The sequence below is a fragment of the Saccoglossus kowalevskii genome, chromosome 2 (assembly GCF_978046115.1).
Source record: "Saccoglossus kowalevskii chromosome 2, keSacKowa6.1, whole genome shotgun sequence".
Taxonomy (NCBI): Eukaryota; Metazoa; Hemichordata; class Enteropneusta; family Harrimaniidae; genus Saccoglossus; species Saccoglossus kowalevskii.
In genome coordinates this window covers 33,559,945-33,576,787 of record NC_140642.1, presented here as the reverse complement: position 1 = coordinate 33,576,787, position 16,843 = coordinate 33,559,945, and the positions used below count along the sequence as shown (strand labels likewise).

The 16,843-nt window shown below is 34.4% G+C and overlaps 1 protein-coding gene across 1 annotated transcript in view; it reads left to right on the top strand.

Moving 5' to 3' along the window:
- The window catches only part of LOC100374509 (protein unc-79 homolog), a 35,776-nt gene extending 20,261 nt beyond the window's left edge, over window positions 1–15,515 (top strand). Inside the window, exons 28-44 of the mRNA XM_085505787.1 lie at window positions 346–514; window positions 840–1,878; window positions 2,168–2,308; window positions 3,060–3,098; window positions 3,334–3,449; window positions 3,813–3,898; window positions 4,367–4,534; window positions 4,769–4,948; window positions 5,242–5,430; window positions 5,522–5,611; window positions 5,979–6,154; window positions 6,351–6,600; window positions 7,150–7,290; window positions 8,361–8,378; window positions 10,638–10,715; window positions 11,097–11,141; window positions 14,596–15,515. Of these exons, the coding sequence (XP_085361913.1) occupies window positions 346–514; window positions 840–1,878; window positions 2,168–2,308; window positions 3,060–3,098; window positions 3,334–3,449; window positions 3,813–3,898; window positions 4,367–4,534; window positions 4,769–4,948; window positions 5,242–5,430; window positions 5,522–5,611; window positions 5,979–6,154; window positions 6,351–6,600; window positions 7,150–7,290; window positions 8,361–8,378; window positions 10,638–10,715; window positions 11,097–11,141; window positions 14,596–14,778 (3,108 nt within the window). The 3' untranslated portion in view covers window positions 14,779–15,515. The remainder of the gene's footprint in view (window positions 1–345; window positions 515–839; window positions 1,879–2,167; window positions 2,309–3,059; window positions 3,099–3,333; window positions 3,450–3,812; window positions 3,899–4,366; window positions 4,535–4,768; window positions 4,949–5,241; window positions 5,431–5,521; window positions 5,612–5,978; window positions 6,155–6,350; window positions 6,601–7,149; window positions 7,291–8,360; window positions 8,379–10,637; window positions 10,716–11,096; window positions 11,142–14,595) is intronic.
- Window positions 15,516–16,843: the final 1,328 nt, after the last annotated feature.

The window sequence follows — 16,843 nt, the reverse complement described above, 5'->3', positions numbered from 1 at the left end:
TATTCATAAATGAATCCTAATTTTGGAGCCAACAGATAAAATTTGAATAAATTTTCAGTTTTCACTAAAAAAAAATGGCTATTATTGTCCCAATCTTCTGTAGGAAAGTGCAGACTATAAGCAGGACTATTTTGTGGATTTGTGATGAGAAGAGGGAACTGGTTGTAAAAAGGTTAATGTAGAATTGTGTTTTGGGTGGCGTCAAATTTGTATAGTTTTAAAACTGTGACGTTTGCATGTATCTTATAGAGATACTGTTATGAGAACCAAAAAGATTATTTAATTAATTAATTATCAAGCATATTGAATAATGCTACATATACAACATTATAATTTGTATTCCAGTATCGACTAGACATGAGCACAATGTCAAAGCAAATACATGATTTAATACGGATTGCCATGAATACCATTGACGCTCAAGTTCATTTCTGTAAACCCAAAAAACCGGAACCACCACAAGCGGAAGATATTTGGGGAGCTACGAGTCCAGCATTGCCAGCGCAGAAAGCAGGTAAGTTGTACAGCCATTGTGTGTTGACCTAAGTATGCACAATATTTCACAAGAGTTTGATGAGAATATGAAGTTCTCCTCTCACTCAGAGAGGAATATGGCATTGAGATGCCTTTACTTCATCAAAAATAACATCATCAAATGTGAATAGAACATTATTAAGAGTGGAAACCCACAAAAAATAGTTTTGCAGTTGCAGTTGAATCCTACTCAATGTTTTGATGCCTCAACGCTATGACATTTGGTATATACCGGTACCTTATACATGGGTTATTTATTATGCATGTTGCGAACTCAATGTGTTGTATTCATTTTATCTTTTCAGGTGTCATTGAAGAAGAAGATGATTCTAGTATTGAAACTGAATCCTCGGCACCGCACAGTCCATCGTCACCATTGCTAGAAGCAGAAAGTCAACCCCCATTACCGACCAATGCCAATGTCAACGTCACTATTCCTCAAGAGAACACAGCAGCCAACAAGCGAGAAGAAAACGCAAGTATATTTGCCAAAATTTTCTCCAAATCAAAGGATGAATCAAAAGGGAAGATGTTGAGCACTAGTTGGAGTGTTGGGGATTTTCGCAAATCGGGGTCGGGAAAGATTGCTAAAAGCATTTCTTACAGTGCTTTGAGTAAAGAAAGTAGAGTCACTGGAGTGGATCACAATGGAAGGCAACCCACATCTATTGATGCTAAGCAACATCTCCATGGGTTACCAGAGTCACCAGTTATCAAGGAAGAAGAAGATGAAGAAGAAGATGGAGAGAATGATGATGATGATGAGGAAGAGGAGGAGGAATCAGCTAAGCCTGAGCAACCACTATTGAAAAGCGATGAAGACTCAACACCATTGGTTACTATCGATGATTTGTTGCGCTCTTCTACCCCTCAGTTTACCCTTGGTGGGGACGGAGACAGTTCAGCATCAGATCCAACCACGCCACCAAATGGCCAGAATGTAAATGCACAGCAACAACAGCAAGAAGGTACCCCAATACCCAGCGACAGCATGGATGAAAAGAGAACCCCAGAATCTGCACGAACCTCTGAAAGTGAATCGGAACATCCCAAAATTCATCCGAAGTTCCGAGCCAAGAAACATCGTAAGATCGGTCTGAGTTCGGTAGTTGCTCAAAAGCTGGCTCTCGGTGGGGAAAGAGAGTATACCAAGGCACAAACATTGAAAAAAGCGAGTAAAGGGGCTCAAAAAGAAATTGATAAGGCGAAGAGGGAGGACCGGAAATCACGAAGACAACGTGTTAAATCGAAGAGAAGAAGTTCAAAAGGAAAGACAAAACATAGCAGTGTGTTTTCTGCTGTGAGGAGATATCATGATGATAAAAACATCATAGTGGCCAATAAGTAAGTTTAGCCTTTACCATTGACTGAAGTATAGGCAATGATGAAATGTTATCAATTAACCCGGTAGCCATCACATACCAATATTCTCCTACTGTAGACTGCATCTTTGCATTCATTATATATAATAAATATCTTTAATACAATAGTCAATGATAATAATTGGAATTGTAATAATTAATTGTAAAGCTACTTATACAATTATTTTATGTTTCCATAAGCTACAGTACATAGAGTCGCATGCAACCACCATGTTGGTAAAAATTGATGTGTTTTGCTTGTGTTTATTTAGGTGTTCTGAATGCGGTGTAGCGCTGGAGGAGTATGACGAAGACACTATATCATTGGCTATTGTAACTTTATCAACATATGTACATAGAGACCCATCACAATCGGCTCCACTGCTCATGGAAATGCTACAAGTAGTTGGCAGGTATGTGGTTATCGATTCAAACATAAATGTGGATATCTGTTGATGTCAGTGCACAACAACATATACATATATTCTTTCTTAACAAAGTAAAAATGAAATATACCACAGGCAACATCATGTAGATGGGGAGCAAAGGCAGCCTGGTCACAATAAAAACAAACAAAATATGGTTCGCACTAACACTTGCAGCACTGTGCTCAACAATAGATTTTTTTCACAAACTTTGTTAATCTGGCAGGACCTGTGTGCTCCTCACCACTAACATTTGCAAGTTTTTTGAGCAGTATAAATGGAACACAACACAGCACACAGAATTCAGATGTAACAAAATTATTATTAAATAAACAAATAGTCATTAACACACCATAGAGTTGGCTGACAAAATATGTGAGTTGGTTTCCAAAATAATAGTCTAACCTACAAATGTTTGTTTCCAAAAATAGTGCATATTAATTAGTTAATTTGCATACTTTGTCTTATTTATGTATTTGCACATGTAGTATGTGTTAATGAGTGGTTATAATATTCAGCAATCAGAATACCTGACTGAAGTGCTCAAAAAAATATTTCATGGGACATACATTGCAACAATATTTACTGTGGTAACTTTTCCTTTACTCTGGCAAGTTAAAAATGAACCATTGAAGTTAATTACAAAGTAAAAATACTAATTTGGAATTTGGTTCTTCTGGTGATACCAAATAAATGTACATTATTTTTTACATATAATCTTTGTTCTCATTCATTTCAGAATTGCTGGTTCTACATTGTATCCATGGCAACCTGAAAGGTAACATGTATATACTTGTTAACATAATAGAAATGTAAAATGTAAAAATCTTTCACAAAAAAAATTACCATGATCTGGTCAATGAGAATGTATATTTGGTCCAGAATTTGGGAAAATTTACATTTTGGCAGGGAACTGAAATATGGTAGTAGACGTAAAAATGCAATCTACCTGGATTTATTAATAATGTATGTACAAGAGTATTGTTTAACTTATTTCTTCATTCAATCTCTAGCCTTGTGAACACCCCAGCTAGTTCTATTACGGTGGCTCGTCAGTTTCTGCGATGTACGTTGCATCAGATGGCGCCGATGGGAATCTTTCCACAGTTATTTCAAACTAGGATGGAAGGTAAATGTAATCTATGCAAGGAACGCTGAACCAAATTATAGCAGCATTTTGAATGAAACGTAGACACTGTTAATTTAATTTAATTTAAATTAAATAATCATTGAATAATACAAAGCATTAACCAATTTTTTATAATGGAAGTACATATACCGGTATATGTTCTATGTTATCTGTGTCATCATATATCATATCATATTTTATTATACAGCATATCATATCATATTATATATCATATTTGAAATCAATTTCTATATAGATAGGTGTTACGTTGTGAACTAGCAAATATGTATGCTTTAATCAATTCTCAGAACCACACTGATAAACTCTTGAACACATCACTGTATACAATTTTTTTAAATGTAGATCCGTATTTTATGAAGACATTGGCTGCATCTCTCACTGACTTCAATGAACTCAACCCTATAGCACCTATTTCATACTTACTGGAGGTAAGAAACTACACTCAATCTATTGATCTCAAGTATCATTCTAGTCCACTGTTATGTCTTCTCCTGAGTAACTCAAATTATTTCAAATTCTGAACAAAATTAAAAATAGAAATTGTCGGATCCTGTCTGTCTGGTTAAAGTCAATAAGGATTTGTTGAAGAATATATTATTATTATTAATTTATAATTATTATTGATATATTTAAGGCCTCACAAAAGAAAATTATGTTTCTGTTTTTATCCAGTGAGGCAATTTTGTTTTGTATTTTTTGGTATGCAAATTTTGTAGGCTTCATCACTTTGCAAAATAAGTGCAAAAAAAAACTCAGCCTGCACTTTTTTTGGTGATCAGAAACCTATTTGTAATTTTTTTTTCAATTTTGTGTTTACTCAGGGACACTAAAATCTAGATTATTAAACTGATCTGAATAAACTCTAATAAATCAAAATAAATGTTGTCTTTCATTAGGGCTTGAACTTCAAGAAAACTTTACCAGGTCAACATACCCTGATTGTGTTGTATAATTTGGCGGACTACCTTGAGTGTCTACCAACAGAGTCAGCAGCCGTGTGGTCACCTGTCTTACCATTATTTGAAACATTCTTTCGGAAGCTACTTGGATTTTTACCAGACCATGTAAGTATTAAAGTCAACTTTGACCTTTTTCACTTTCTATCCCATAATTGTCAGGTATGATTCACTTTTCAGGTTTTGAACAAATTTTAGGGTTCTTGTGTCATCCAAATTACAAATGTATATCAGTTATTCTGTATATTCAGAATTCAATTTTCTCAAACTGTATTATCCAAAAACAAAATTCCCAAATCGTAATTTTTTTAATGTCTAATTTTCCCATTCTTTTTTTCATAGTGTGATATGACGTCTACATTTCGGATAATGATTGCTTTACTGAAGACACCAATTTCTAAGAATCTACAGGCGTTACTTGACCCTTTCTCTAAAGTGATAAGTTATGCATTACAGAAATGCCGATGTAAATTACAAAATTTATTGGATATCTGTATGGCATGTCATCGCACTTTTATTAAGGTGAGCTCGAATGAATGAATCAAGAACGAAAGAAAAAATTCTTTACCTGTTTAATCCTGTATATGAAATCATCAAGTTATGTGTACACTTGTAGATGACATAAACAATGTATGTGTATTACTGTATATGAAATCATCAAGTTATGTGTACACTTGTAGATGACATAAACAATGTATGTGTATTACTGTATATGACATCATCAAGTTATGTGTAGTCTTGAAGATGATATATACATATGCTGTTGTAGTTTTACAATTTAAATTTAACAACATAGTATATATTTCTTTTCACAGGAAAGGGACAAAATCTACTTAACACGTGCCACAGTGTTAGAATTGAGCACAGCATTGAAGTTCAAGTCTGCTTTACCAGATGCTAATATACTCCTGATACTTCAACTTGTGCTCTTGGATTCTGGTGGTCGGTTGAGTGAATCCAATATATTGGAAGAAGAAATCGGTGTTTATGACATTAAATCATTGGTAAGTTGTGAATATATTCTGTTTTAATTTTTGACCTGAGTATTGTGATTGTTAAATGAGTTAAATATACCAATTTTAATCTATTTCACAGGGGCCTACTGGTGCAGCAGATTGTATGAAACAAAGTTTGAGTGACGCCCTTGAATTCATTGGTGATCTCCATACTCTTACTAAGGTCAAGGTAACGATTGTTTTGTTTTTTTCGTTAAACACAATTCTTGTCAGTGCTGTCTGTAATGGTGAAGTAAAATTTATATTGATGGTGGTGATGTGTTAATGCATGACATAATGTTTCCATATTCTGTATTTGAAGTGTATTTTGTGATGGGCAATTAATTCTCTACGCTAGCATCAACCTGGCTTGGTCAAACATCGTGTATATGTGGACAAAGTTGTAGCATTGGCCCTGTTAGTGTGAAATTTTACTCTGCTTAGATTTCTTCCTTTTCTGACTTTTTTGTACTTTGGATCCAAACTAAAAAAACTGCTGATCACAAACCTAGATAAACAAACACTGTAAATGGTGATTCTCATTATTTTTCATTTAGAACAACATGAAAGGGGGATCTCAGAATTTAAATGAAGACACTCTGGGAAGTCATCTTAAAGCTGGAATAGCTCAGTTTATAGCAGTGGAATTCACATACGCCAACCAACGAGACTCTAGAGGAATAAACCGATATCTTCCATGGCTCTGCCATCCACCATCAACCATGCAACAGGGGTGAGTAAACACTGAGATTGGAATTCTGAGATCCATAAAATACGAGTTGCATCTGAAACTTTAAATATATTTTGAGAGCAGAACAAACTTTAAATAGCATGGCTACTTGGCAGTGAGAAGATTCATCTCTGCTCTTAACGGGCTAAATTTAATAGCGAAGAATCTTATAATGAAATTCAATGTTGTTATTTTGTAGCCCCAGGGAGTTCATTGACTGCATCGCTCACATTCGTATGCTATCCTGGTTACTCCTTGGTTCGTTAATGCACTCTGCCATGTTTGACAACGCTATTGACAATAACGGTGTGACATGTCAGCCGATACCGCTGGAAGCTGGTATACATATAGCGGACCATGTATTGGTTATATTGACTGGGTTCTCAGAGCTATCCAAGACATCAGTCTTACACATGTCATCTCTGTTTCATGCGTTTATACTGTGCCAGGTAATGCATTTTATGTTATTTTTCACAATGTAGGATAATGTACTTCTCGATCGTCCCCACAAGTTTATAGGCCTTGTATTTTGTTTGTATGTGCTATGTGAATCTAATAAGTTTGTAAAATCACGGAAATAAGCCAGCATGTGCAACAATCTAGCTTATTGTAGCTTGATTTGTTTTTCCAATGTTAATTTTTCGATAGCGTAGTTAACTTTGTTGCTGTACGTGTAGCAAAGTATTTTGAAAACAGAAAGTTATTCACCTATGCATATCACACTATCACGTCATTGTAACTAATATTTACCTAACAAAACAATTCTGGTAACAACTGTGAATTAAATGATAAATAACAAATCATTTTTCATAAAATATAAAATGTCTTTTGGGGGTGGGGTGGGTTATCAGTAAATGTTTTTTTACCCTCATGTATGAAGCACAAAAAGGGGTCTTTGTGTTTACCTCACTCAATTGATTTTTAGGAAATGCAGTACCTATGTGCCCTGGTTTGTTTTATGATTATGGTTGTTTTTATTACTTTTTTTTTAAACCAAGCTATGGACGATGTACTGTGAGCAATCAGCGAGTAGTAGCAGTGCAAACTCAGAACTGCATAGTGTTGCCTCTCTCACTATCATGGATTTCTGGGGAAGAGTCACTCCAGGTATATTACAGTTGTTGTCGCACTCCAAAGTGGTGAGTCCAAAAATGTTTCATCAAATCAGTTACTATTTTCAAATTACAGTGGTGATAGAAGAGATTAATGAAAGCTATTAACAAAGATCCTGATATTGGTGTCCCATAATGCTATACTTCAATCCCTGGGATACCGGTATTACATCATTGTCGACTCGGGCACAAATCATCGATTTGTAAACCTTTTTATTCAGTTCAAAATTTTTTTTTTTTTTGAAAGACTACCGGAAAATCATACAAAATGGATTTTTGGGAAAATGTTCATGTGAATAGTATTTCTCAATAAATCAGGACAACAATAAGTACCCATATTATAACTACATGTGATATTTACTTTTATCTTACCTTACGCTATTTATGAGCAACAGCATAAAAATTCATATAGTAAAAGTCAAGGAAATCTCGTGATAAGTTTCAATGTTTCAATATCTTGGAAACAAAAGTAACTTACAATTGTATAATTATTTTCTCTTTCCATGACAACCTAGCACTTTTTGAACACAAAAGAGCCGCTGCCAGTATCATTCGCAAAACATTTCATACCCTCCGTCGTATCGAGGGTCATACATTAACAAATTAAATTATTACGCTTTTGATGTGGTACTGTTTGCAAATTGTAAACCATATTTCCCATATTAAAAGAAATAATAAATTTGCGTTCATAACCAAATCAAAAGCCATTCTACCATTGGTTTGTTAGTACATGTATATAATTTGGCAACATTGTAGGACATTTTAAATAAGCATCTTGGATCAGTGAACTGAAAAAAATTCATTTTCACATATTTTTTTTTAGTGTACTTTAGTGTAGTGTACTAATAAAATAACTATGGTACCGCAGTTTGCCAGTTTATCACTGATCATGAAATGGGTCTTAATCGGTTGCGTTTACAAGCCTGGATGGTATACCCATTTTATCGATCAGTATTAAAGGCATAGCAAAACACATCATTCACTCCACTCACTGCTTGATGGACCTCCTATCTTACTAATAATTATCTATCTATTTACTAACTCTGTGCGCTTCACTTACTGGCATGTCTCATCACTTTATTTGCTGCTCTTAACAGGAACATTCAGAAAAAGAGGTAATCTCTAACTTTCTCTGTCTTATTTCATGGTTGTCATCGCTGTTATCTCTTGGTTGTTGTACTTATGGTTGTCAATGTTGTCATCTCATGATCATCATCATTTTGTTTCATTAAAAATATTCAACATGCTTTACTAACCATATGATTGCTCTGTGCTCATGTGTCTGAGAGACACTGGAGTGGGGTGGAATGGGATGGGATGGGATGGGGGATGGGATGGGATGGAATGGGATGGGATGGGGGATGGGATGGGATGGAATGGGATGGGATGGGAGATGGGATGGGATGGGATGCAATGGGACAGGACATTATAGGTTTTGTTGTTTTCCTATTGAAATATAAAATGATGTGCTGGATAGATTTGAATTAAATTAAAGTCATCACACACATTGCAAAGTCTGCTAATGACAAAGAATTTCTGTGACATAAAATGGGTTAAAGAAAAGCCGCTAACTGCGCCGGTATTGTTTCAATCTACAGTCGTCATTTAAATACGCCAATTTATGTAATTTTGACCTCACAGAATTACATGTACCTCATTGCTGGAGGGAGGGACTTTATTAGAAATAGTGTATCAGATAACCATTTAAAAAAAAAAACACACTTTTACAGCAATTCTTTTTATTATATTTTTAGTTGATAATGCTAGAATGTTAGTTCATAGATGGAATGGATTTTGGCACAATTTTACAAAAAAAAAGTTATTGTCATTGCTCAACAATATTAATTTATGCTAATGATATGATTGCATAATGCAATCTCCCAATGCTATAAGGGGGTTGACATGGGCCAAGATGGGGTTGTTGGTTGGTTGGTCATAGTGTATATTTTGGCCATGGTAAGAACATGTCTCAATCCAGGTTTACTAACAGGAGCACCATTGTCATTTATTAATTCCCATCTGGCATAGTTCATTGCTATGTATTTTCAATCATTTGATTTTATTTCACAGACATTCCTCAAACAATTTTCTTCAAAGTCGGCACTCAGACAAGTCATAATGGTTTACATATGCTTCTTGATTTTTTTTTCTGTACAGTTGACATTTGACCAACTGATATGTGTCATTTGTTTTTGCGATTTGATAGAAATTTTCAACTGGCTGCTATTTTTTATTCTTTTGTTTAAAATATATACACAGCCATGACATAATGAGTTGCATGTCGTGTTTTCTGATTTTCAACTAACACGCAGCCATTTTCATAAAAGGAAACTAAAATCACAAAATATACGGGGATAATTTGAAATTATACATAGTGAAGTCATACTCACCTTGCCACTATCAAATGCCTTAGTTTAGTGTTTTCACACCCTGATTTCCCTGAGGAGCCCAGTGCCCTCCTATCTCTAGTTCTATTTATCACCACTGAAAAAACTATGGTAGATTGTAGTGATGGAAGGTAGTAGGAATAAGGTAAGTAGTACTTCAATATGTAAAATTTCAAACTATCCCCCGGAGGAATTTGTGTATTTTACTAGTTCAGTTGAGTAAACAATGACACAACCAACAAACCAACTAAACTACTGGTAGCGAATTCAAAAAAGTGGACATGAAAGTAATTATTGACATCTTGGAAACCATGCATGAAGTATATCATTAGCAAAACACTGACTCATACTCTTTCCCTTGTCGATTCGGAATAACCACTGTCATTATGACATTTCGTGTCGCCAGTACTCTTTTGCAGTAAAGCTTGAATCACTGAGAATGATAGAAATGCATCACATCCAGATTTGCCATAGTTGGATCTGAGCATAAAGCTTCTGCCTGAGTTAAACAGGTTGATCAGTGACGTTCCCCACAGGGCAAACGGGTTGTTTGCCAGACCCTGGGTGATTCGCCATTTGATGGGGACACCACCACAACCCGACCCCCCCCCCCACACACACACACACCCCTGCTTTGTGACCTATCATGACACCACAGTTTGAGTTATTGCAACAGACTAGATTTGTCTAGAAAGTGAACTAGCACCCTCTTCAGGTCCAACATCTTCAGAGATGTCATCCTGCTCAGTGCAGCCACTTGACTGACACTACCAGTAGTTTTGTGAAAATATGTGTTGCTACATTGAGTCAGAATGAGCAAGCATTGAACTGATATTTGATTCCCTGAATCATGAAAACACAATTCTCAAATGTACCCATCGCGTTAATTATGATAGATAGAAATCCATGGCCACATATTTTTTTTCAAAGCAGAGGAATGTTACATGTATACCTTGTTTATGTTATTTTTAATTATTCTGCTTGCAGCTGGCTGAAATGGTCAATTTGCATTTTCTTGGTCTAATGGAAGCCTTACAAGAATGCAACTCTTCAGTTCTTTCCAAGGTGGGTAGCAATGATTGTTGCCATGGTACCAAAAGTTCTCCATTTTGCAAGAGCAAAATTCTACAAAGCTATTGGACATATTGGATATTGGATAGATTATTGTAATATTTAGTTTACATGACAGTTGCATGTGATTAGCATATCAATACAATATTTTGTTTAATTGACAATACACATTGTTAGCATATCACTGTCTATTGTTTTCATAACAACTCATTTTGACTTATTTTGAAAAATTAAAGAAGTTATTTATTTACATGAGTATATTAGTATGATGTATTGCTTTTCTGATATGCCATAAGATGCACACGTGTCAACCCATATCTGATCTAATTTGTTTCTTTGTGAGGCATGAATTTAACTTATTGATTTTAATTACAGCTGTTTCCACTGTGGACACCTATTCTATATAGTTACCATGCACAGGTAAGCACATACACATACTTATGTTCTGAGGACTCCATTGGATTATACAGTTATATTAATATAAACTGTACAATACTAACCCAAAGTTATGCTTTGTACAAGTTCAATGAAAGACACTAGAAAAGAGGGACATGCAACTCGGTCTTTTTAGCTCCGCTGTCGACTTTGTCGAGCGGAGCTTATCATATGAGTGATTGTCCGTCGTCCGTCGTCGTCGTCCGTCGTCCGTGTCAATGTTTTACTTTTTCGACTTCTTCTTGAAAACTACAAGCCTAAATGCTTTGATACTTGGTGTATATGTACCTTGGGTAGACCTCTCTCAGATTTGTTCATTTTATGATGATATCTTCAATTCTCTAATTTTGGTGAATATTTTTGTCATTTTTGGTAAACAGTGATATTTTCAACTTCTTGTTAAAAACCGCAAGTCCAATTGCTTTGATATTACATATATAGGTACTACATGTGGACCTCTCTCAGATTTGTTCATTTCGTGATGATATCTTCAATTCTCTAATTTTGGTGAATATTTTTGTCATTTTTGGTAAAAACTGATATTTTCGACTTCTTGTTAAAAACCGCAAGTGCAATTGCTTTGATATTACATATATAGGTACTACATGTGGACCTCTCTCAGATTTGTTCATTTTGTAATGATATCTTTAATTCTCTAATTTTGGTGAATATTTTTGTCATTTTTGGTAAAAACTGATATTTTCGACTTCTTGTTAAAAACCACAAGTGCAATTGCTTTGATATTACATATATAGGTACTACATGTGGACCTCTCTCAGATTTGTTCATTTTGTAATGATATCTTTAATTCTCTAATTTTGGTGAATATTTTTGTCATTTTTGGTAAAAACTGATATTTTCGACTTCTTGTTAAAAACCACAAGTGCAATTGCTTTGATATTACATATATAGGTACTACATGTGGACCTCTCTCAGATTTGTTCATTTTGTAATGATATCTTTAATTCTCTATTTTTGGTGAATATTTTTGTCATTTTTTGGTGAAAAGTGATATTTTCGACTTCTTGTTAAAAACCGCAAGTCCAATTGCTTTGATATTACATATATAGGTACTACATGTGGACCTCTCTCAGATTTGTTCATTTTGTAATGATATCTTTAATTCTCTATTTTTGGTGAATATTTTTGTCATTTTTTGGTGAAAAGTGATATTTTCGACTTCTTGTTAAAAACCGCAAGTCCAATTGCTTTGATATTACATATATAGGTACTACATGTGGACCTCTCTCAGATTTGTTCATTTTGTAATGATATCTTTAATTCTCTATTTTTGGTGAATATTTTTGTCATTTTTTGGTGAAAAGTGATATTTTCGACTTCTTGTTAAAAACCGCAAGTCCAATTGCTTTGATATTACATATATAGGTACTACATGTGAATCTCTCTCAGATTTGTTTATTTCGTGATGATATCTTCAATTCTCTAATTTTGGTGAATATTTTTGTCATTTTTGGTAAAAAGTGATATTTTTGACTTCTTGTTAAAAACCGCAAGTCCGATTGCTTTGATATTACATATATAGGTACTACATGTGGACCTCTCTCAGATTTGTTCATTTTGTGATGATATCTTCAATTCTCTAATTTTGGTGAATATTTTTGTCATTTTTGGTAAAAAGTGATATTTTTGACTTCTTGTTAAAAACCGCAAGTCCGATTGCTTTGATATTACATATATAGGTACTACATGTGGACCTCTCTCAGATTTGTTCATTTTGTGATGATATCTTCAATTCTCTAATTTTGGTGAATATTTTTGTCATTTTTGGTAAAAAGTGATATTTTCGACTTCTTGTTGAAAACTGTAAGTCCGATTGCTTTGATATTACATATATAGGTACTACATGTGGACCTCTCTCAGATTTGTTCGTTTTGTGATGATGTCTTCAATTCTCTAATTAATTTATTTTGGTGAATATTTTTGTAATTTTTGGTAAAAAGTGATATTTTCGACTTCTTGTTAAAAACTGTAAGTCCGATTGCTTTGATACTATTCATATTGTTCATTTTCTAATGATGTCTTCAGTTCTTTAATTGAAATGTGCATTGCTAACAGCGGAGCTATCTCAGCCGATAGGCTGCTTGTCTTTGATGTAGCTCCTGTTGGGATCTGTTTTAATCAATCTTTAATCCAATTAGATTACCGGTAAATCATGTCTTAGCTTGGGTTGTTTATTTGCACTTCAAAGAAACCTCCCGATTTGCCTGATTTGTGTTAATGAGAGTAATTTGAGAATATGCAAATTAGACAACTTCCCGCAAACTATCTTTGCTGTGTGCCTGTTCGTTATTATGTAAATCAGTGGTACAGCTTGTTTTAAAGATGTAATTGAATGTCTAGAAAGTTACGACAGCAAATTTGTAGATGGTTTCGAAAATTTAGAATATATTTCTGACGATGATTGGACAAGTGAAGATGGGAAAGACAATGATTTTGAATTGGGTGAATCTAGTTCAAATAACACGAAGGAAAATAAGGTGGGGAGACGCGACCTCAAAAATTTTGACGAGTACATCGGCGTAACTACAAATACTTTTGAAAGTTTGAATTTTATGAACTAGTAGTAATTAGGTTGAGAACAGATTTTTAAAAAAGTATTCACAGCCAAGACACTATGGACCTCGCTGTTTAGTTTACATTTTTGTTCCACTCAGAGAAACCATGAAACACAATTTTTGCTTGTTGTATTTAAAATAAAAAACACAACATCAGTGAACTTCATGGGTAAAAATAAAAGAAACTTTAATTAAAAAGAAAATTTGCCCCCCCCCCCCACAAAAACATTGACAAAGTACATTGCTAATTGCTCAAACTATTAAATTGCTTTCGTCTGAGAAATTAGAAATCACACTTTTTGCAAGTAGACTTTTAAATCAAAAACATGATATCAGCAAATTTTATGAACTATACAAATGGAAAAGTTTAATTAAACATTCGTTAAAAGGAAAATTTGGCTGAAAAAGGGACCCACAATAACACAGACAAAGTCGATTGCTGCCTCGACCTCTCATTCATTCACGGCGTAGTAAGAGAAAATGATCATGTGACGACGCAGGATGCCGATCTGTTTGCATAGCGTTCCCTTCTCAAAGAGACTTTTCATATTTGCCGCAGTTCCATGTCCTTTCTTTTCTAGTGTCTCTGGTTCAATTAAATTCAGGCCCAGATAATGCTCTGTGGTCTGCGTGAAAATGCTGCATGGTAAACTACATGTATGTGTTCACAGGAATCATTGGGTTCTGCAATAACATTGTACATTCCATAGCACAGCACAGCGATTAGCTAGAGATTCCTACACTACAGTGTCCATTAGTCATTTTATTAATTGATATTTGCATGTTCATACACAAATAAATTTGAAAGTCACTAAAACATGTACTGCAATTAATATTCAATGTGCATTCCATTAAATCTTCAGCTTCCTGGTAGCATGCATGTACGATTACAGACAGTGGAAAACTACCAACCAGCTGATCCCACCAAGATGGAAGTATTGTCGTATCGTTCACAAATGTTACTGAAGTGGTTAAAAAGATTACAATTTAAAATGGGTCAGATAGAAATCCAGTCATCTGCAGCGACCCAGTTTTATACAGTGTGAAAATAATCATAAATTTGTAACTATACACTGCCACTATAGTTTCCGTATTTTTTGTGAGCAGATTAACTGAGTGATCAACTGTCAATTTAACCAACATGTGGCGATATTTCACCTGCTATGTACATTTTGTAATCGTGTCTTGTGTATCTTTCCAGACCTGAATTGGGACCCCCTAGGTTGATCCACATAGTAGCAGTACCAGTTGTATCGCCTCACCCCGCCCCCTCTTTGTAAGAATACTCCCTCCAACTGTCAATGTCACTGAATTATATTACACTCTTATTCATCAGTGGTTCAAATTTGTATTGCTGGTTTGTTAGTTGAAATTATGTTTTTATGTGATCGTAAATTGCTTTTTGCCCTATATCTATGTGTAAGTTATACACAGTACATGTATTATTTTATCATGTAGTCAATATACACAAGATATTTATTTGGAACTAAATTATGTATTCAATACATCATACTAAATATTTTTTTTAAATATTTTAATTTTGTAGTGACTGAAAAAAAAAAATGGAATGGCAATATTGCTGTATGATACACTGTTGCCACAGGAAGCAATGGCTACATTGCAAGTAATTTATAACATTAGCAAAACAGTGTCTCCTACTGCAATATTGCCATTCCATTCATTTTTGCAACAGCAAGAATTTCATGAATGAACTTTCCTAAACTGTTTCCTACATATATATATATTATATAACTATGTCATGAATAAATACGAGAAAATCTTATGTGCATGTTGAATTATTGAGGTCCAGTATTTTTGGCATACAGTTGTTACCATATGAAACACAAAACCAACTGCTAGTGTTATTTTTATCTCTATATACAAAGGCCCTCTCACCACCATCACTCAATAATTTTGAGGACAATGAACATATAGGTTTAGCTGGTAGAAAATCGGCTCACAAGTTGCTGTTAATAATTTCAAAGAGGAGCGTTGTGCTGGCAGTTAACCGATTACTTATCTTAAAGCGCGGTAGATATATGGGTCTCATATAACAAAGATGGCGACTTTGACTGTTGCACAGATCAACGAGTACGAACTGAGACGTTTCCAAGCCTTAATTAAGTAATTTTCATGTTATTGGAAGGTATTGAAGGAGTCACCGGCGGTAATCAGTGCAAGTCGCGCCCAGGATAAACCTCATACTTAGGATTTCCATTTGAAGAGTGCATTGGATTGTGGGAAATCAATGTTCATCAACACAAATGTTGAACATGCGCAGAGCGTCGACTACCGCGCTTTAAATATGATCAAAAAACAAGTGTATTTAATTTGTATCACAAGGTATTTAATATATAAGTGTTCAAAAGTGGCTGGAAACAAAATAGGCATCAGTTTTAGAATCACAAACAATTGGTGTGTGTTAAAGTTCTATATATCTGATGAGTTTTAATAAAATCCATCTATTCACAAGATCAGTTCAGAAATTGTAGAAATGCTCTATTTGGGTGCATTTTTGCAATTAAATTAGCCACCAGGCAGCCATTTTATTCAGCCAGCTTAGATTACACATGTACATCAGAATTGAAACTCAAGGTAGAAGCCTACTCCTGATTTCATATACAGTATTTTCCAATAAATTGTACTTCTGAGCAATACAAGGATATTGACTTAAAAAAAGCTTAATTATTGAAAAAATTATTGTTGTATTTTAATGGATGATGGCTGAAAAAATTATATATTGTAAATGTTAGGGTATTTTTTGTTAGTCTCAATTATTTTAAAAATCTGAGTTTTAAAAAGTGGCAAAAAATTTGTCTTTAACATTGTGCTCTATGTAACTGTTCTAAAATTAGCATTTTTTGAAAAATATTAGGACAAGTTTCCCAAAATATGCAACTGAAACACACAGTCCCTCTATAGATAAAGGGACTGTGCATGGGACAATGGCTTCATGATTTTACATAATAGACCAATGCACATTGTCATGTGATATATGACCAACTTTCTAAAAAATTATGAGTAGGCTTCTGCCTTTTTAATCAGATATAGATCAAATCCTGCATGCATACTTGGTGAGGAATAGTTTAGAATCCAACCTCATATACTCAA